General features: G+C 46.7%; 2 protein-coding genes across 2 annotated transcripts; both read left to right on the top strand.

Moving 5' to 3' along the window:
• Nucleotides 1-10,672: 10,672 nt before the first annotated feature.
• On the top strand, nt 10,673-15,029 carry Klk12 (kallikrein related peptidase 12). Its single transcript, XM_032896060.1, has 6 exons — nt 10,673-10,709; nt 11,119-11,271; nt 11,352-11,361; nt 12,358-12,614; nt 13,505-13,638; nt 14,874-15,029. Exons 1-6 carry the CDS (start codon nt 10,673-10,675, stop codon nt 15,027-15,029), a joined length of 747 nt encoding a protein of 248 aa, XP_032751951.1.
• Nucleotides 15,030-16,261: 1,232 nt separating this feature from the next.
• Nucleotides 16,262-20,774, top strand: Klk11 (kallikrein related peptidase 11). The gene is made up of 6 exons (XM_032896059.1): nt 16,262-16,440; nt 18,041-18,115; nt 18,442-18,598; nt 19,068-19,333; nt 19,874-20,010; nt 20,331-20,774. Exons 1-6 carry the CDS (start codon nt 16,389-16,391, stop codon nt 20,481-20,483), a joined length of 840 nt encoding a protein of 279 aa, XP_032751950.1. The 5' UTR covers nt 16,262-16,388; the 3' UTR covers nt 20,484-20,774.
• Nucleotides 20,775-21,141: the final 367 nt, after the last annotated feature.

Here is a 21,141-nt window from a genome sequence, read left to right as displayed (position 1 = left end):
TATCATTCATCACCTTTTGTTCTATTTGTTTTTTGCACTATTTTGGGGGTAGGGGGTTACATACACCATTGCTCGGATATGGAAGTCAGATGTTTCAGGTTTGTTCTCTCCTGTGACCATGTGGGCTCCAGGGATTCAACTTGGGTCCTCAAGCTTATCCGCAAGCACTTTAGGTGATCCAGCTTAATGACTCTACCTCGGGTTTGGTTGTTGTTTTGTGATTGTTCTCTTTTGTTTTTGTGGGGTTTTTTTTGTTTGTTTGTTTTTAGTTAAGGTCTCACTAAGTAGCATTGGCTGGCTTAGAATTTACTGTGCAGACAAGGCTGACATTGAATTCACAGAGACCTACCTGCCTCTGCCTCCCAGGTACTGGGATTAAAGGTAATGTAACCATACCTAGCTCTCACCTTATTTTTAGAGAGTCTCTCACTAGCCTGAGACTTGACAAGTAGGCTAGACTGACGGTATTGAGCTTCACAGACCTTCCTCTCCTTACTCCCCAGCTCTGACATTACAAACATATGACAGACCAGCTACATACAGGAGATTCTCTGACCCATGAATCTCCTACAAAGAAATCCAGGGTTATGGCTCTGGAAAGCCATAATCCATGCTAGGGCAGCTTTTTGGCGATGCAGCTGTCTTTCTGTCATCCCTGCTCCTGTAAGTAACTCAATACTCATTGGTTTGCCAAGTTGGAGCTTGGTATAATCTTACTTTGGTCTGTTGTGGGTTTCCTGTTTGGGCCAAGTAGATATGTGTGGTATCTCCCTAGGAAAAGCCACACAGCATGGCCACTAAGGGTTGTTAACTGTACCACTAACTGAAGTTAAACTCCAGAGGTTGGACTGAGAGCCTACCATAATGTCTGTGCTGCTTTATTCCAATGGATTCCCACATATCACACAACACTAGTCCAGAAAATGGAAACCTAACCAAACCCTGTAAGCATTCACAAATTCAATACAGACTCCATAGGTTTGAGAGTTGACAATACTGACTTGGGAACTTAGAGGAAAATAAGGAAGTAGCAGTATAAGAATGCCAAAGAGGAGCCACCCCACCTTAATGTATATCCAGTCATCAAACACTTAAAAATAAATTCCAATATCTTGAAATGAACTTTTTAAATGTATAGGGGGAAAAAACTTAAGAGCTCCATTGTACAATGTGCTGACTTTAGCTACTACCCAGGCAATGTGTTCTAGGGAAAGATAGAAGATTTCAAGTATTCACATCATTAAACAATGGTAGCTATGTATAGCAGTGTGTGTGTGTGTGTGTGTGTGTGTGTGTGTGTGTGTGTGTGTGTGCGTGTGTACCAGCTGGAGTCATCCACCCAACAGAGCATACAGATTTCTTTGTGTTCTGCTTGTTTTGATTTGCTTTGTTTGTTTTTACTTTGGTACTGGGTATGGAATTCAGAGCCTCATGACAGCTAAGTAAATACTCCACCACTAAGCCACGATCCCGATTTTCTGAGGAACTGCCAGATCGATTTCCAAAGTGGTTGTACAAGTTTACACTCCCACCAGCAACAGAGGAATGTTCTCCTTGTTCCACATCCTTGCCAGCACGAGCTGCTTTTGAGTTTTTGATCTTAGCCATTCCGATGCGTGTCAGATGGAATCTCAGAGTCGTTTTGATTTGCATTTCCCTGATGACTAAGGAAGATGAGCGTTTAAGTGCTTCTCGGCCATTCAAAATTCCTCTGCTGAACATTCTCTCTGTAGCTGTGTTCCCTGTTTTTTAATTGCGTTATTTGGTTTGTTGGTGTCTTACTTCTTGAGTTCTTTATATATTTTGGATGTTAGCCCTCTTTCAAATGTAGGATTGGTGAAGTTCCTTTCCTAATCATTAGGCTGCCGTTTTGTTCTATTAATGATGTGCTTTGCCTTACAGAAACTTTTCAGTTTTATGAGGTCCCATTTATTAATTGATGATCTTAGAGCCTGAGCCATCGGCGTTCTATTCAGGAAATTGTCTCTTGTCCCACTGCGTTCAAGGCTATTTCACTTCCTCTTCTATTAGAATTGGTATATCCAGTGTATCCAGTTTTAGGTTGTGGTCATTAATCCACTTGGGCTTGAGTTTGTGCAGGGTGATAAATATGAGTCTATTTGTGTTTTCTACATGCAAACATCCAGTTAGACCAGCACCATTTGTTGAAGATGCTTTCTTTTTTCCATTGTATGGTTTTGGCTTCTTTATCAAAAATGAAGTTCTATAGGTATGTAGGTTTATTTCTGGGTCTTTAATTCTATTTCATTGATCAACCTGTCTGTTTTTATGCAAATATCATGAGGTTTTATTACTATTGTTCTTTGGTATAGCTTGAGATCAGGGATGGTGATAATTCCAGAAATTCTTTTATTGTTCAGGATTGTTTTGATTATTCATTTTGTTTGTTTGTTTTTTTTTCATATGAAGTTGAGAATTCCTCTTTCAAGGTCTGTAAAGAATTGTGTTGGCAATTTGATGGAAATTGTATTGAATCTGTAGTTTTTTTTGTTTTTTTTTTCCCGGTAAGATGGCCATTTTTTAAATGACTATTTATTTATACATGGATGAGTGCCAGAAGAGGGCACCAGATCTCAATATAGCTGGTTATAACCACATGTGGTTGCTGGGAATTGAACTAAGGACCTCTTGAAGAGCGGCAAGTAAGTGCTCTTAACCTCTGAGCCATCTCTCCAGCTCCAAGATGGCCACTTATACTGTTAATCCTACCTATCCATGAGCATGGGGATCTTTTCCATCTTCTGTTATCTTTTTCAATTTCTTTCTTCAGGGACTTGAAGTGATTGTCACACAGGTATTTTTCTTGCTTGGTTAGAGTTATGCCAAGATATTTTATATTATTTGTGGTTATTGTGAAGGGTGTTCATCCCTAAATTTCTTCTTAACCCATTTACCATTTGTATCTAGGATAACTACTGAATTTTTTTAGTTAATTTTTTATCCAGTCACTTTGCTGAAGGTGTTTATCAGCTGTAGGCATTCTCTGGTAGAATTTTGGGAGTCACTTATGCATACTATCATATCATCTGCAGATAGAGCTATTTTGACTTCTTCATTTACAATTTTAATCCCTTTGATCTTCTTTAGTTGTCATAGTTGCTCTAGCTAGAACTTCAAGTACTATATTAAATAGATATGGAGAGAGTGAACAACCTTGTCTTGTTCTTGATTTTAGTGGAGTTCTTTTAAGTTTTTCTCCATTTAATTTGATGTTGACTATTGGCTAGCTGTATATTGTCCTTATTGTGTTTAGATATGAGTCTTATACCCCTGATCTTTCTAAGATTTTTACCATGAAATGGTGTTGGATTTTGTCAAAGGCCTTTTTATTAGCATCTAATTGTTTATATGGTGGGTTACATCAATGATGTTGAACCATCCCTGTATCTGTGGGGTGAAGCCTACTTGATCATGGTGGATGATTTTTTAATATATTTCTGGATTTAGGTTGTGAGTATTTTATTGAGTATTTTGCATCGATGTCTAAAAAAGAAATTGGCCTGAAATTCTCTTTCTTTGTTGAGTCTTTGTGTGGTTTAGGTATCAGGGTAACTGTAGCCTCATAGAATGAGTTCAGCAATATTCTTTCTGTTTCTATTTTGTGGAATAGTTTGAGGAGTATTGGTATTATCTCTTCTTTGGAAGTCTGGTAGAATATTGTACTAAAACCATCTGGTCCTAGGACTTTTTTAGTTGGGGGACTTTAGATGACTGCTTTTATTTCCTTAAGGATTATAGAACTATTTAATTGTGTGCCTGATATTGATTTATCTTTGGTACGTGGAATTGATCCACTTCATTTAGATTTTCTAATTTTGTAAAGTACAGGCCTAGTGACTATTTCAATTTCCTTGGCATCTGTTGTTATGTCCTCTTCTTCATTTCTGATTTTGTTAATTTGGAATCTCTCTCTCTCTCTCTCTCTCTCTCTCTCTCTCTCTCTCTCTTTCTCTCTCTCTTCCTCTCTGTCTTTTAGTTATGTTGTATAAGGGTTGATCTAGCTTGTTGATTTTCTCAAAAACCAGCTCTTGGTTTCATTGGTTCTTCATATTGTTCTCTTTGTTTCTAATTGATTGTTTTCAGCCCCAAGTTTGATTATTTCCTGCTACCTACTCCTCTTGGGTGTGTTTGCTTTTTTTTTTGTTCAAGAGCTTTTAGGTGTGCTTTTAAATTACTAGTTTGAGATCTCTCAAGTTTCTTTATGAAGGCACTTAGTGACAGGCTTGAGAGTTTCGAGGTGCAGCTGAATGTTACTGCCTCTGGGTTTCAGAAGTTGTGGGAATAGCAAGGCATTTATTTATACACTAGCACAAAGTGGGGCCCTGAGCTCTGAGCCCCTAATCTGAACTGAGACTAAACAAAAGGCATTCAGGCTTTAAGAATAGATTTGACTTCAGCTCCAGCCCTAGGACTTCCAGGTATCTCAAAGTCTTCTCATCTGTTTGTCCATGAAACGAAAAACAAAGGGGATTTTAACCCAAACTTTGGGGCCATAGAAATACCCTATGACATACCTATCCAAACAACTGGTATGCAGGATGATCCACTTGTTTAAGAGCTATGGAAGCTACTGCTGGTTTAATGAAAGAAAGCAACAAATTAATTCTGGTTAGGACTTATACTCACAGCACCCCACAATGCACTTGAGGACCTCCTCTGAGGAGCATCAGAACACTGGCTGTCTAATGACTGTGTTGCCCAGTATCAGGCCCTTGGATGACCTTCAAGTTGGTTTGAGAGACCCACTGCCATCAATCCTGCTACCTTCTTGTCTGATGATCCATAGGTGCTCATCCATGACTGTCACGAGATGAAAAATGAAAAGAGCTATAGTTGCTATCTTAACCAAAACAGTTTGGGCCCAAGCCAGGTACCTCAGCCCAGACAGCAGAATTGATCTGACCTAAACTCTCAGATGGGAAAAAGGAAAGTCCACCACCATATATATGCACCATCAGTCAGTATGTTTTTACTTCTGGGTGTGTCCATTGTATGATCTAAAGAGAAAAAGGACTTCTCACTACTGGGAAAAAAACATTAAAAAAAATTTGGCCTTCCTAGAGGCTATTTGACTTTTCCTACAAATTGCTGTTCTCACCTGCTGGGCTGCTAACCTGGATGCTTGACAAACAGCCCAAAGACCAGCGGGGCCTGTTGATATTCTGATGACATACCAGGACATGATGCTGCCTGAGTGAAGAAGAGATGGACATCTCGAACTCACAGGTTGAGGAGGACACCAGAAGGAAAGACCATTCTCCCAGAAACAACTGGCAGGACTCTGGTAATTGACCTTTAACAGGCTTCTCAGCTGGGCCCACAAAACCTTCTGAGTGCTCAGAACAAGTGATGCTCTACGTAGACTGGATAGCCTAGCCTGAGAAGTCTCAGCCAGATGCAGGATTGTGCTCAAGTGAATTTAAAACACAGCGCTTTTTACCCAGGAAGGGATTGGAATAAGAGAGCAACACCCTAGTGAACTCTAGGAAAACTGACTTCACCAAACCTCCCAGGGAAAATAAAAGAAAAATGCTTGCAACATTTTATAGAGACCTTTTCTGGGTGGGCAGATACATTCCCCAGCTCGACTAAAACTGATCGAACAGTAGCCAAAAAGTTCCCCTGGGAATTGATCTCCTGATTTTCCTTCCCTCACTAGCAAGGAGTCTGACAGTGGCCTAGCTTTCATAGCCAAACGTCTCAATTAATAGCTAAAGCTCTAGACATAGATTGAAAGTGTCACTGCTCATATAGACCATATGGACCTTACAGTTCTGGCCAGGTTAAAAAAAAAGAATAAACAGGACATTCAAAGAAAACTCTAGCAAAACTCTCATTAGAGTCCACAAAGGGTGGATGGACACTCTTCCCTTGCTTTGTTTTGAACCTGTTGAACCCCATATAAGGACAAATTTACACCACCGTGAGATTATGTTTGAAAGGCTTCCTCCATGCTTCCCGGGCTCAGAGACCAGCAGTTGGCAGAACTGTCTAAGCAATCCTTTCTTAAGTCATCATGGGCCTTCCAGTTCTCCATACAGACTATTCATTGGACTATTGAAGAGATTCAGCCAACCTCTGAGTATACCACCAGTTTCCCTTTTCTTTGAGTCCAATGATACCATCTAGATCAAGCCAAAGAGATGCTGGAACTAAACTTAAAAAGGAGCCCACAAGGTGATTTTCTCCACTCCTCTAGCAGTAAAGAAAGCTGGCATTACACCTGGATTAAGAAAGCGGAAACCACAGATGCTGCTGCCAAATGGACTGTCTCTAGACTATAACATTGAAATTAAGCTTTCACTGGGTCCCAGGGACTCCTACTCCCCACTCTCTATCTCCTCCAGAGTCTTGTGTTTTACACTATAGGTATGAAGAGTCATGGTTCATCCCCCACCACCCTCAACCCTAGACTGGAAACAGAGGGAGACAGATACAGGGAAAGTATTCACAAACATGACTTCATGTCAACAACCCATATCCATTTTCGATCTCATTTTGGTCCCATTTTGACCTTTACTGACTGATTCCTCTTTAAAGGTCTGGAGGTGTGTGTGTGTGTGTGTGTGTGTGTGTGTGTGTGTGTGTGTGTGTGTGTGTGTTCTAGTATATCGTTTGAGATAGGAATACAGAGTTTAAAATTCTGTGCATGCACAGCAGTTGGACTCCCTAGTTGCCAGGAACAATGGAATTTCCATGACGAAAAAACAGAGGCAGCATCCTAAAAGCATGCAGATGGAGATATAGAAAGAAAGGCCCTTCCCAAGAAATACACAATAGGAAAATGTAATCCAATGACGGTAAAATTAAAAATCTGGAAATTCCTTAAAACATATTCTGGCTTTTGAGAAACAGAAAAAACCTGGGATATCAGACTCAATACCACTGGAAAAGACCTTGGGGATAGAGTTAACCATTCCCAGCCAAAAAATTAGCCAGGATTGCTGGTTATGCTTAGATACCCAGCCCCTGCATTACATAAGGATAGGAACTAATCAGACTGTCAGCCTATTGCCCAATAAAATCCATCGTGACTGAGGGCAGCCCAAATTAACAATATAGGACTAATAAGGGGCTAACACTTGTTTAATATCCAAAACTTTTAACCTAGGCACTTCCCCTTATTCTGATCCTTGCTATTCTCCCTATGGGTTAGTTCATCTTGACAACAGCAATACTTCAAAGCCCCCGAGACAACTTGGTGGACATGAACTAGTGGTTTGACTAAATGTGCCTCTTCGGATGCTTTCCAAACTAAGTAGACGTGTTGATCAGGACCTACGGGTATTAAAACAACAGTTAGATTCCCTTGCAGAAATGATCCAGAAACTATAAAGGGCTTAGACACACTTCTCCTGAGATAAAGGAAACTATGTCTGGCTTTGAGGATTGGTGGGGAACCCCTGCTGTTTCTATGCTAATTGATCAGGAGTAATTAAAACCATTGACATGGTTAGAGAAAACTCAAAACTCAAAAAAAAAGAAAAGAAAAGAAAGGAAGGAAGGAAGGAAGGAAGAAAGAAAGAAAGAAAGAAAGAAAGAAAGAAAGAAAGAAAGAAAGAGAAAAGAAAAAGACATAAACCAGATAGTTAATATCAGCCTTTGTTCTCTGTCTCCCCTGGCTAACTGCTCTGTTATCAGCACTGACTGGGCCTTTAATTCTCATTCTGACTAGATTAGTGGCAGGCCTCTGAATATTAAACTATATGGCCAATTATATATCCATTTAGTAAAATTAAACTAATGGCCCTTAGGACCAACTAGAGCTCTTTAGAGCAGGATGAGTCTAAGATTTGACTCATTCACTAAGACCCATGGAAACTGTTACAGAGCCGAGACCTTAGAAGGACCCGAGACTTTAGCACCACTGACTCCACAATGAATGTGCCATTCAGGGTGTAGAACTCAGTGGTAGTCAATACCACCTTCCAAAAGGAAAACAAAGGCCAAATCCATCAAAGTCCATAGCTCTGGGAAAGTCTCTAAATTTACTAATGTTTCCATTTGTTTTCTGTAGTTATGCTCTGGCTAACTGCTCTTGTTAACTGAAGTATGTGAACACAGAACATGGTATTTGTGCTTAAAAGCTCATCGTGAGTGTAGCCAGGGCTACAGTAGGATCCCAAACACACAGTGTAGTCACTGTCCTGATTAATAAAGACTTCCTATTTGGCTTAAACCTGTCTGAGCAGTCTTCCCTGGTGAATGCCTCACAAGGATACTAATTATTGTTAGAAGGGTTTTCTTAGTCTGGAGAGATGGTTCCGCTGTTAAAAGTGCTTGGTGCTCTTGCATAAGACCCCAGTTTGGGTCCCAGAAACAATGTGGGGTGGCTCACACTGCCTTCAACTCCAGCTCGAAGGGACCTGATGCCCTCTTCTGGCCTCTGTGGGCACTGCACTCACAAGAATATACCTCTACACAGAAACACACACAAACACACTTAAGTAAAAAAATCAAAGAAATCTGCTTTTTATTTGTTTGCATTCTTGATTTTTCTTCTTCCCTCTTTTTTCTTCCTTTCTATGTAGGCCTGACTATCCTGAAACTCACTCTGTAGACCAGATTGGCCCCAAACTCAGAGATCCACCTCTTTGGTGCTGGGATTAAAGATGTACACCACTGTCTGGCTTGCCTGCCTTCCTTCCTTCCTTCCTTCCTTCCTTCCTTCCTTCCTTCCTTCCTTCCTTCCTTCCCTTTTTAAAAAGGAATTTTGCTATGATTTAAAAAATTGCACTGATAGAGCCTGGAGAACAAAAGGGAGCAGTGGCTATCCAGAAATTTCCATAGGTAGCCTCTCACTCAGGGTTCTGTGTTCCAGTCTCCCTCCCTCGCAGCGACTTCCCTCTGTTCCTCCCATCTCTGCGTCCATCTTCCTTCTCTCCTTAGTTCACCCCTTCCCTTCCAGATGAGACACACTTTTTAAGCAGGATTTAGGGATGGGGGGCTTCCTTAGGAACATGCCTTTGTTGTACACTTATCCTGTTTCCCGTTGGTTGGATTCTTCCACTGTGGCAGGGGACTTGCCTTGCCTAACATTCACGCCTTAACTTGTCTACCGGGATGTCAGTTGCCCGTGTACATGTTTCTTTCTGCCAAGTAGGATGTCAGATTCCCAAGGAGGTCTTAGGAACTTAAACTTTACTCAATCCCTACTCAAAACGGAAGTCTTATTCCAAAGAGTTTCTTGTATTGGGGCAGGTGTCTCTCTTATACTGGGGTCCATCCCAGGGGCAGCTTATAAAGGCAAATACCATAAAAGCTTATACATAGATGCAGGAAGTGCAGCTGGGTGGTTGGTTCTGGTCCAAGTTTATTGCAGATAACCATTCAAAGCAGTTCTATTAACTTCTATCATGATTGGTTCCCAGTGGCATAGAACATAACAACACATTTAATCAACTTTAGAAAGTTTCTTAGCAACAGCAGAAACTTATGAGAGTTTCCTTTAATGGCAGGCTAGCCAGGTGACAGTCACCTAGGCCTTAACATTCCTTCTAGGCATTAATGTGTGTGATCCCAGCACTCAGGAGGCCGAGACAGGATGATTGCTTGAATTCAAGGATAGCCTGGGCTTCATAGCAAGGGTTAGCTGGGGCTAGCAAGACCCTGTCTCAAACAACAAAACAAATAAACAAGATAAAAACAAATTCAGGGTACTGGAGATGTAGCTTGGAAGTTAAAAGCCCTGGCTATTTTCAGGGGACCCAGGTTCAATTTCCAGCACCCATATGGTAGCTCACAGTCACTTCCAGGGGATCTGACTTCTTCTTCCGACCTCCACTGGCACCAAGTACACAGAGTTACATGGATATACGTGCAGACAAAATACCTACACACATAAAATAATTAAAAAAAAAACAGATAAAACAAACAAACAACGACAAATTAAAAGGGAATTTGAACTTCCAAAGAGCCCAGGTCAGGAGCCCACATTGTACATCCCTAACCACAGGGCTGGGAACCTCTCCTGGCCTCCGCTCTTCCAGCCTGGGCTCTCTCTGCTTTCAGTTCCCCCACTGAGCCCTCATACCCTGTACTCAGCCTCTTTCCTCTGCCCTCCCAGGGTCAGGGTGTTCTAGGGCCCCACCCTCCCAGCGCATTCCTCCCAAGAGTGGGGATTAGAATCCAGGTCCACAGACATCTTGAGTCATTGTCCCCTGGGCCCATCCCCTGAGCCACTGCGGGTGGGGTTGGGGGTAGTCGAGCTGGGTCTTCATAGAGCTGCAAAGCTCAATTATGTGTCATTCGTGTGCATAGAGTTCCTGCAGGATTAGAGCCATGCCCCACCCTGTCTTCTTTGTCCTCTTCCACCCCACCACCACCACACGGAAATCTGAGCAGCTGACACAAAGGGATCAGGTGGGGCATCCTGTGTGACCGGTGGACAGTAGGAGAAGTGACTCTCAAGGTGGCCGGCAGATGAAAGGGCTGGAAGGTAGGTGAACCAGAAGATAGCAGAGCGAGACAGATAGACAGGCTGGGCAGGTGACAAACCATCGAAGACCTGGCAAACAGGTGAGAAGATGGAAACCATGAAGGAGTGGCCTGGGGGACAAGGGGCAGAGAAAAGAGAGCAAAGATGAGGGGCACAGGAGAGAGTGATTTCAGATAACCCAACTTTCCTGGCAGACCCTGGAGGCAGTCCACCATGAAGCTCAACATTCTCTTGCTCCTATGTGTTGTGGGTGAGTTTTCTGATTGGTGGTTGGGGGGACGAGGGAGGGTGTGGGGGTGTGGGAAGGGAAGGAGGAGGAGTGGTGGCAGCCCTTGGACTGGGTCCTTCCCCCATGATAATATTTTATCTGGTGCTGACGGTGGGTCACAGGGCAACCCTACTTAGTTGTCTCCCTGTATCCGTGGGTCTGCGAACCGTCAGCTTTCTCTGCTACTTCTCATCTCCCATCTTTTTGTGCATTTTGTTTTGTTTTCCTGAAGCCTGTGATAGATCTCCTGCCTCGGCCTCCTGAGTGCTGGGATATCAAGCACACATTCAGCCTTCATTTCTTCACCTTTCCCCTTCCTGTACCTTGCCTCCTTCTCCCACCCACGATCTTCGTGTCTAACCCCATTTCTCTGGTCTACACCCCACCTCAGGCCTCAGTCAGGCAGACAGGGAGAAGATCTATAATGGCGTTGAGTGTGTGAAGAACTCACAGCCTTGGCAGGTGGGGCTGTTCCATGGCAAATACCTGCGCTGTGGTGGTGTCCTCGTGGACCGCAAGTGGGTCCTTACGGCTGCTCACTGCAGTGGCAAGTAAGCGGCCTGAATGGGCCCTCCTCAGGTCAGAGGGGCAGAACTTCCTGCAAGCAGAGTTGGGTGTTGCCAGGTGGGACGAGGTGCGCAGAGGGTGGAGGACCTGGATGGCGCCTCTGCTCCTTTCCCATTTCCTTCTGTGCGCTTCTCTTTCCTACAGTGTTTATCACCAGCCCCAGGCATTCGCTAACCCCAGCTAGACTCAGAGTGTCACTGAACTTGAGTCACAGCCTGTCCCCCCCAAGAAGCCAAATTCAGCCACCCTTCCTTGAGAAGCCTATTAAAACAAATTAATAACAGAAAGAAGATTAACTCAACGTGGCCACATTGGGAAGGGCACAAAGCGATCCAGTGCTCCCCTCCACTCCATCTTTGGGGTCCCTCAGTGAGACTGAGGTGTAAATAGAGGGCTAATGTCCTGCATGTCTATGCAGTCCACAGTGTGATCCTACCCAACCATCGACCCAACGAGCTCTTAGAACTTTGTGAAATTTTTTCAGGAGAGATGTTACCTCTTGGCTGGCACCTTTTTCTTCTCCCAGCATGAAGTTCCTAGGAAGGGGATTGCCATTTCTTAGGGGTCCGCTGTTCCAATAATCTGATAGATAGGTCGAGAGACACTAGTGTCTCTTTAGAATGCCTTCATTTTGTCTGTTGGTGGTGCAAACCTTTAAGTAGACAAAATACCAACTACATAACTACTGAGCTATCTCCCCAGACCCCAGATGATCCATTTTCTAGGTCTGGACATCGTTGTGAAAGGGGAGCCTAGGTGCTAAGAGACCAAGAGGATCCGTGCAGGACAGAGAGGTGGTGTCCTTCCTATCCGTTGCTCAGTCAACAGCCCTGGCGTAACTGCTGGTGATGGCTGTGGGGATAAATTTGGCAGCTGGTATATTGAGGATACCCTTGCCCTAAGACAAGAGCAGCAGAGAGAGACAGGGGCCGTGGAGGTAGAAGACTAAGGCAACATACATCGATGATGGGGGACAGAGATCCAGAGACAAAGACAGAGAGACAGAAACAGAGAGTGGTAAGGGGCGACCTATCTGCCACTCACTAACCAACCGTACCCTCAGGTACATGGTGCGCCTTGGGGAACACAGCCTCTCCAAGCTGGATTTGACGGAACAGTTGAGACTCACCACCTTCTCCATAACACACCCCAGCTATCATGGTGCCTATCAGAACCATGAGCATGATCTTCGACTCCTACGGCTGAACAGACCCATCAGCTTGACCTATGCTGTCCGGCCCGTGGCCCTGCCCAGTTCCTGTGCACCCACTGGGGCCAAGTGTCATATATCAGGATGGGGTACTACAAACAAGCCATGGGGTAAGAGGCCTTGAGTTTAGGGGTGAGAGATGTAGGGTAAGAGATCAAGGCATTCACTTCAGAGAGAGCATGGGGTTAATCATCAGGGTCAAGGGTAGGGTCATGGTAGGTGGGAGTCTTTAGAGTCACAAAAGTTAGATTTCATATGGAGTCAGAAGACAGGGGTTAGAGTTGTGACCAGAGATCAGAGTAACACCAGGGTCATCAGGACATCATGGGTAATGGGTTCAGGCACTAGAGGTCTATATAAGGCTGGTATCATCGGGCCTCAAATCCCAGGTTCTCCAGAGGCTTCAGTAAAAGGGTTGCAAGTTCAAGGCCAGCCTTGGGTAGAGAATGAGAGCCCATCTCAAAATACAAAGTGAAAACGTTTATAGATGTGGTAGACCCTCTGCCTAGACTTCTCAACTGAGTGTCTGGGCTTAGTCTCCACTAGGGGTGGGACACTGAGGTCCCTGAATCACAATCTGGTCAGAATCTTTCTCCTGTCTGCAATTGGAAGTCATAGGATTTGGGCTAGGGTTTCTGTGTCATGGAATCTGAAGTCAAATGACCCAAGATCAGAAGACTTTTTTTTTAGTTGAGGTGAAGTGAAAGTTTGGAAGATGCAGAACTGAGGTCTGCGGTTAAACTGAAACTCGGGACATGGATTCAGGAGATGGAAGATGAGAGTGAGGCTGAGATTGAGAGCGAATGAGGTCAAAGGTCAAGGGACCAGGCCTATGACCTTGGGACAAGGGTCACTGTGAAACTGAGTCACGAAACTCAGAGTTTAGGAGGCAGTGGAGTTGAGGGGAGGGGTACGAATTTGGATGGAATGTCTGTGGGAAGAACATAGCCTCAAAGGAGGGATCTCAGAGGGCCCTAGATCACCTATCTCCCACCTCCAGACCCATTTCCAGATCGGCTCCAGTGCCTCGACCTCTCCATTGTCTCTAACAAGACGTGCCGGGCCGTATTTCCTGGAAGAGTGACAGAGAACATGTTGTGTGCAGGTGGAGAAGCTGGGAAGGATGCCTGTCAGGTGAATCCACTCAGGGTGGTGACCGTGGCCTGGGACAGAAAGTAGGAAAGGAAGACATAGCCTTGGGTGGGGCAGGGGAGGAAGCTGAAGGACAGCGAGGTAGATGGCTGAGGTGTAATAGAGTTCTTAGTGTCATGGACAGGCAGACAGACAGAGGCAACAACATGGCAAGAGCTGGGGAGTGTTCAGGCCCCAGCACCAGAGACAGAGAGGACCCTGAGGAGGAATCAGAGTCCATATGGCATATAAAAATGTCTTTTTATACCTTTCTGAGAGTGAGTTAAGTTTCGCAGCAAGGCCTTGCAGGCAGGCCCTCTGGAGGCAGGCAGGGGGCACAGGAGCAGCAGGGATGGCCACCAATAGTCGCTTTGATGTAAACTCACTTCCCAGGCCAGGGATCCTGGCACCTGGGGCTCTTAGCTCGGGGCTGGAAGACAGTACCTGTACAATGGCTATTGGTGTCCATGAGAGGTGAAGAGGAAGGTTGCTGCCAAATATTACGGCTTGAGCCACAGCTGGATTCTGACCTCACACTCTTACAGAACTGAGGAAACATAGGAAGAAACCCAGACCCAGGAGGTGGGAGGTGAAGGAATGAAGAGAGGAGGATTGGGGGAAGGCAAACTCGGTCTGAGGAAGGGAGAGGCAGGGATTAGGAGAGAGGGGTCAGAATGGAGGACCAGGAGAGGGAGGAAAAGGGACAAAAGGTTGACAAGAGGGAAGGACAAACAGACAAGCAGTAGAGGGCAAAGAACTAGCCAGGACTGGATATGACAGGGCCCCTTCAAGGGTACTCCAAGGCTTCCCTACCACTAATTGGGCTTACCCACATGGGGGGAAGGGGGAGGGAGATGGGGAGGGAGGGGGAGGTAGAGGGGGAGGGAGAAAGATTGGATGAAGAAGGTCATAAAATCAGCAGATCATGTCAACGTGTGATCAGGTGTTCCTGATCTCTTGGACACCCTAAAAGAGGCCAGTGTCATAGGACCCAGAGACCAACCAATTTTCTCAAAGCACTCTCTTCTATTATATATACCAGCCCTCCTCTCCTGGGGTTGGGCACGGAAGATAGCATTCTCTTTCCTTATTGGCCAGAACCCAGTCAGGTGGTAGGCATCTTCCTTCCTATTGGCTAGCTATTATCACGTTCTTCCTGTGAGCTAGCTGTGCTCCTTTCTCCTGGGACCTGGCTTGGAGCCACTTTCTTTAATATCAGTCTCATTTCTGTCTTTTAGGGTGACTCTGGAGGACCCCTGGTATGTGGAGGGGTTCTTCAAGGTCTGGTTTCCTGGGGCTCTGTTGGGCCTTGTGGTCAAAAAGGCATCCCAGGGGTCTACACCAAGGTCTGCAAATACATGGACTGGATCAGAGTAGTCATCAGGAACAACTAACTGGTTCCCTCGGTCTGCATGCAGCTCTGCTTAGGGCCACTCCGACCCTTGGAGCACCAACGTCTGCCCCCTCGCCACTCCAAGCCCCCACCCTTGTGAGCTTAGAACCTCTTGAAACCTTGGGTGTATCTATGGCAGTGGAGAGGGGGCTGTCTGGAATAAAAGTTATACAAACAAGGGAAGGGACTGCACCTGTCTGTTTAATATCTAATATAAGACTGGAGGAAACCAGAAAGGGTGGGAGTTTATGCTGGACTTGGATGCATAGGTCTGTGATCTCAGTACTCTGAAGAGAGAGGTGAGGAGGATCAGGAGTTCAAGGCCGTTCTGGGTTTTATGAGACCCTCTTGCAAAAACAAACAGCCCAGCAGTATTGGTGGAGGTCTTTAGTCCCAGCACTGGGTAGGCTGATCTCTGAGTTTGAGACCAACCTTGTCTACAGAGTGAGCTGTAGGCCAGCCAGAGCTACATACTGAAAATCTGTTTTAAAATCAAAGGTTTGGGTCTTAAATTTATTATTATTATTATTTTATTATTATTATTTTATTATATTTTATGTGTATGGGTATTTTGCCTGCCTGTATGAGCCACATGTATGCAGTGCCCACTAAAGCCAGAAGAAGACACTGGATTTGGAGCCCCTGGGACTGAAATCACACACGATTGTAAACCACTGTGTGAGCACTGGGAATTGTATCAAGGTCCTCTAAAGAGAGCAGCCAGTTCTCTTAACTGCCGTACCAGCTATCCAGCCCCAGCTTTCGGCTTTCTCATGAACTGGACATAAATGACCAGAGTTGGGGTGGTATTATGCCTGTGTGAATATTCATCCATTTTATCTGATATGGCATGCCAGTATGCTTTATTGTGTCGGACATGGTCCAAGGTGAGTCTGGAGATGAAACAACCCAGCTACAGTGGTAGGTTATTCCCACCCCACCGGTCCTGTCTCCACATTCTCTTCAGAAGACAGAAAAGAGGGCCTTGCTAAAAACATGCCTAAGAGGGGACTTGGTGTGCTGGGGACCCGGTATACTGACCCAAAAACAGAAGGATGGTAGCCTTTCACAGAATCCTCCTGGCATTTTGTCCCCCACTCCACCCCAAGGCAAGGCCGGCACCCCCCCCCCCATGTCACAGAGTAGGGAACTGAATTTCCCGGGGGTGGAGTCACCTGTGGCATGTACAGTCACCTGGTTAGGAAGAGGCAGAGCCCATAGTGTTTGAGGCCAAGGTAGGCTGCTGGCAGAGCCCAGGCCTACCCCGCCTTGCCCCACATCTAGTTGGGTAGAAAGGCGGAAAGGGCCTACAGAAGAAAGATCTGAATGAAAACATAAGCTGGGAGAGCTGAGCTAGCTAATGAGGAGGCCCAGGAGGCTGAAGAGTGACTGGAAATTATCTACAGAACCCAGTAAGTGCCGGAGGCCTGGGCAGTGGAGACCCGGGGCGGGGGAAGGGTCAGCAGAGAAAGGAGGCCCACATAGGAGCCCTGGGGCCCCTGGCACACCCGCTGAGGTTTCTCTCTCCTTTCTTGAGCCTTGGCTGCCACAGGCCCTGACCTGCCTCCCCCACCGTCCTGTCCTGCCCCTTCACCTAGCAAGCAGCCCCACCTCTGTGACGCCCCAGATTACCCCCCTTCTCTCTTTGGAAAGGAGAAGGGAGGACCCAAAGGAGGCCAAGAGGCCCACTGGGCTGTGAGGAGGGAAAGGCATGCCGGAGAAGAGACAGTCACAGGGACCTTAGAGAGAAGGAGACAGAGGCTGGCACAGTGGGAGACCTAGAAAGGGATGGTACAGGACAAAATGCTGAGACAAGAGGAAATAAGGATCCAAAGGCATGCAAGGACAGAAGCCTAGAGGCAAAGAGACCAAAATCACACACACGGAGGGGAGAGAGGGATGTGTGGGGCCTAAAACTCCGAGAACTACTGGAAAGAAAAGGGTATACCTACAAGAAGAGGAGGCCACAGGGAAGAGAGGGGTTCAGCCAGGTGACATCCTGGCTTCCACACAACCCTCTCCCAGGGTAATAAGGCAGGACTAGAAGCTCAGTCATCTCAGCCCCCCCTTACAGGGGCCAACCCCCTGCCTGCCTGCCCGCCTGCCTGCCTTTTCACTGGGTGCTCAGACCCAGCCGGATGCAGCTGCCAACCTCACCCTTTAGAGTCCCCATTCCCAAAGCCCAGGAGTGAATCCAGAAGAGAAGAGAAGGTTCCCCCACTCCACCCGCACCCCTGCCCCCACCTGCACCTATTCCAGGAGACTGCCATCCTAGAAACTAGGCCTCCTGTTCCAGGATGCATTTCCGCCTCTGATCTGTCCTTGGACAATGGGAAGGGACTTGAAGCCACTCTCAACTTCTCTCTGTATCTCACACCTCCAAACTGCTGCCCCCAAACTCAATGACCTCTGTCCCTTTCGGTGGCTAAGTCCTGCCCTCCTCTCCTAACCCCACCAGCCAGGGCAGCCGTAGGCACCCGCTGTCCCTTAGCCAACCACACCCAGTCTTGTCCGGCTGTCCTTCACAGGAGTTCAGCAAGGTGGAGGGAGGGATTTCACTGGTTGTGGACAGACCTCATGGGTCCTTAATACTCTGCCTGTTGAGACATCTAAAATGAGGTCCTTTCCCAGTAGGCAGCCCCTTGCCCTTGCCCTTCTATTTGTGGGGCTCCCAGTGGTAGAACAAACCAGGAACTCGTGTGAGGAAGAAGAACAATATTCTCTAAGACTTTTCCAGGGGTCTTCCTTCTCCACTGGAAGAGTTTAAACTGAGTGAGACAGGAGCCTTGCCCAACAAAGCCCTTCCCGGCAGCTTTGCTGTTCTCAATACCCAGGAAGCTGCCAGCCTAGATCCGAGTCTCTGCCCAAGGCCACTCTAGAAGAAGGCTTTTCTTACAGGCTTGGGAACTGGTGTGAGAACCAGGAGGAAACTCAAGTGAAGGAAAGAAGCAAAACCAAAATGGCCTTCCAATTGCCTCTTAAAAGTGATTAAGTCTTTCTCTTTGTCCCCAGGGGAACCTGGAGCCCGTCCTGCCTTACTCCAGGCCATGATGATTCTCCGATTCATTGCACTTGCTCTGGTAACAGGTACAGTGGGGCTTAGAGGGAAGTATGAGGCCTCCCTCTCCAATTTCTAAGTCTCCCCTATAACTACAGTGACCCCTGCTTAGAGATCACCCCCATGAACTAGTCTGAGCTATACCAGGCATCATCAAGTGGGTATAAGAGGAGGAATGAGGGGGTAGGGTCCCTTCAAAATCTTAGGACATCCCCTAATGACCTGGAGTCTTATGCCAGTGCATGCCAGCTGGGAATGAGAGCACCTACCCTTTTGATCCTCCCATTCCCATATCTGGGGTCCTTCTACCAGCCTACCTTCTCTTATGCTTGCACCTCATCTTTTCCCCCTTCAGGGCACGTAGGGGGAGAGACGAGGATCATCAAGGGTTATGAGTGCAGGCCTCACTCCCAGCCATGGCAGGTGGCCCTTTTTCAGAAGACACGGCTTCTCTGTGGGGCAACCCTCATCGCCCCCAAATGGCTCCTGACAGCAGCCCACTGCCGCAAGCCGTGGGTGCGGGGGCTGGGGCGGGGCTGGGCGGGGCTGGGAGGGGGCTGGAGATGGAGAGATGGATGGAGATAGGGGCTGGGGCTAGGGAGAACATGTGGAGGGTGGCAGCAGTGGGTGGAGGGATTGGGTATGGAGTGGTGTTAGCATGGATGATGGGGGTGTGACCAAGACTGGAGAGGGTAAAGTAGTATTAGTATGTATAATGGTGGTCTAGCTGGTCTGAAGATGAAGGGGTGGGGGATGGAGGGGCATTCGTTTTATGACGAGGATCTAGTTGGGTTGATGATAAAGGGATGAGGTGGTCTTGGAATGGCTGATGGCTTTAGTCAGGATGAGGATGCAGGGGTGAGCGATGCTGGAAGTTGGATGGGTCTGGGTGTTCACAAGGTACAATTCATCATCTCTCCCTCCCCACCCCTGCCCTGTCCCCCTACCTTTCTACCTCTGACCACATCTCTCCCACCTCAGCCATTACGTGATCCTCCTTGGGGAGCACAATCTGGAGAAGACGGATGGCTGTGAGCAGAGGCGAATGGCCACTGAGTCCTTCCCGCACCCCGGCTTCAACAACAGCCTCCCCAACAAAGACCACCGGAATGACATAATGCTCGTGAAGATGTCGTCTCCCGCCGTCATTACCCGAGCTGTGCGACCACTCACCCTGTCCTCACTCTGCGTCACTGCAGGCACCAGCTGCCTCATTTCCGGATGGGGCACCACATCCAGCCCCCAGTGTAGGGGCTCCTGAGGGAAACGTGATCAGGGTGGGGGATGGGATGTGGGGAAAGGAGGCCAGATGAATCTTCAGAGAGAAAGATCAAGAGGCTTGGTTACCTGGGGCTGTCAGGAGAGGAATGAGCTAAAAGGAAAATGAGAAATTCACTTTTGGGCCTCAAGACTGAGACATGTGCAAGACAGGTGCAAGACAGACAGGTGTGAGAAAGGTGCAAGCAGGTGTGAAGGGACAGGTGTAAGATCATTGTGATTCCCAAATCTATAACTTTCTAGCTGTGGGATCTAAAGCAGGTGGCTTTACCTCTCTGAAGTCTTTTTTTTTTCTAAAAAGAATAATCATATCCACCTACGGGATTGGGGGCATCAGAGATAGGACATAGGGAGCAAGCAGTGGGAAGAATTTACTCATAGCATTGCTGTTGCTACAGTTGCAAGCATAAATATGGGTAAAGGCAAGGATTATCTGAGTTTCTGGCTACTGTGGTGGGGTTAGAAAATCAGGTGACCACTGCTCACACCCTCCACTGCTGTCCCCACAGTGCGTCTGCCTCATTCCTTGCGATGTGCCAATGTCTCCATCATCGGAAACAAGGAGTGTGAGAGGGCCTACCCGGGGAACATCACGGACACCATGCTGTGTGCCAGTGTTCGGAAAGAGGGCAAGGACTCCTGTCAGGTCAGCAGGCAGGGGCTGGGTCTCCAGCCATACACCCATTCCAACCTCCAGCACATCTTTACTGATATCCCCAGCCCTGACCGCAGCCATATCCAACCCTGCTTCCCCATGCTCACCCTCATTTCCAGCTCCGTCACCCATGAAGAACCTCTGAACCTTAACCCATCTATCTTCTCACCCAGAATCCCACCTCCATCTCCCAGCCTCTCACTGTCCCACTGTCAACGTCTTCCTTCTCCTCCCTGCCGCCTTCACCACCGTCCTCACCCCCATCCCAAACACCCCACTTGACTCTAACAGGTTGTCTCCTCTCGTGCCAGGGTGACTCTGGAGGCCCCCTGGTCTGTAATGGATCTCTCCAAGGCATCATCTCCTGGGGTCAGGACCCATGTGCCGTCACCAGGAAGCCTGGGGTCTACACAAAAGTTTGCAAATACTTTGACTGGATCCACGAGGTTATGAGAAACAATTAGAAGGGACCTGCTTGCCACCACCCAACCCCTCCAACCTCTTTTTAATGCTTCGACTTCTGTTCATCCTTCCCTAAGGAGTCCTCAGCTGGGACCCTTGCGTGTATCTCTCCGACCCACCACGAATATGATCAACCTGGGGCTTGTTGGAATCAAATCCTGACTTGAACTAAATTGTGACTCTGGACATGATCATCACTAGTTTTGTTCGTCTGGTTGGTTTTTGTTGTTTTGTTCCCAGCTTTGAAGACTGTCCCTGGCATATTCCAGTGTTTCAATAAATATTTGTTAAATGATAAATGATTCTGTTAAGTGCCAACTGCATATCAATCCTGATCCAGAGGGCTCATAAATGTCGTATGTGTATGAGAGTTTGTCTGCATACTTGTTTGTATGCTGTATGTCTAGATGTCTGAGGAGTCCAGAAAAGGACGTCAGATTCCCTGGCCACCATATGAGTGCTATGAACCAAACCCTGGTCCCCAGCAAATGCAGTGAATCCTCTGAACTGCTGATCATCTCTCCAGCGCCCCCAAAGATCTTTTAAATATTACTAATCAATGGAATAATCACAAACCTCTAAGGAGATTGATCCTATTTTTCTACCCACTTGACAGACATGAAAGTGGGCACAGACAGGCGAAGGCACTTGCTCACAGCC

The sequence above is a fragment of the Rattus rattus genome, chromosome 2 (genome assembly GCF_011064425.1).
Source record: "Rattus rattus isolate New Zealand chromosome 2, Rrattus_CSIRO_v1, whole genome shotgun sequence".
NCBI classification, from domain to species: domain Eukaryota; kingdom Metazoa; phylum Chordata; class Mammalia; order Rodentia; family Muridae; genus Rattus; species Rattus rattus.
The sequence above is the reverse complement of the archived record's forward strand: the minus strand, read 5'-3'. Positions and strand labels throughout refer to the sequence as shown.

What these genes read in the sequence shown, in the direction of transcription:
- Klk11 (XM_032896059.1), top strand. Translation starts at nt 16,389, where the DNA reads ATGAGGAGGCCCAGGAGGCTGAAGAGTGACTGGAAATTATCTACAGAA. An exon ending in GAAATTATCTACAGAACCCA is followed by an intron (nt 16,441 to 18,040) that starts GTAAGTGCCGGA and finishes CTTTGTCCCCAG; the next exon opens with GGGAACCTGGAGCCCGTCCT. An exon ending in CACCACATCCAGCCCCCAGT is followed by an intron (nt 19,334 to 19,873) that starts GTAGGGGCTCCT and finishes CTGTCCCCACAG; the next exon opens with TGCGTCTGCCTCATTCCTTG.
- Klk12 (XM_032896060.1), top strand. Translation starts at nt 10,673, where the DNA reads ATGAAGCTCAACATTCTCTTGCTCCTATGTGTTGTGG. An exon ending in CTTGCTCCTATGTGTTGTGG is followed by an intron (nt 10,710 to 11,118) that starts GTGAGTTTTCTG and finishes ACCCCACCTCAG; the next exon opens with GCCTCAGTCAGGCAGACAGG. An exon ending in CTGGGAAGGATGCCTGTCAG is followed by an intron (nt 13,639 to 14,873) that starts GTGAATCCACTC and finishes TCTGTCTTTTAG; the next exon opens with GGTGACTCTGGAGGACCCCT.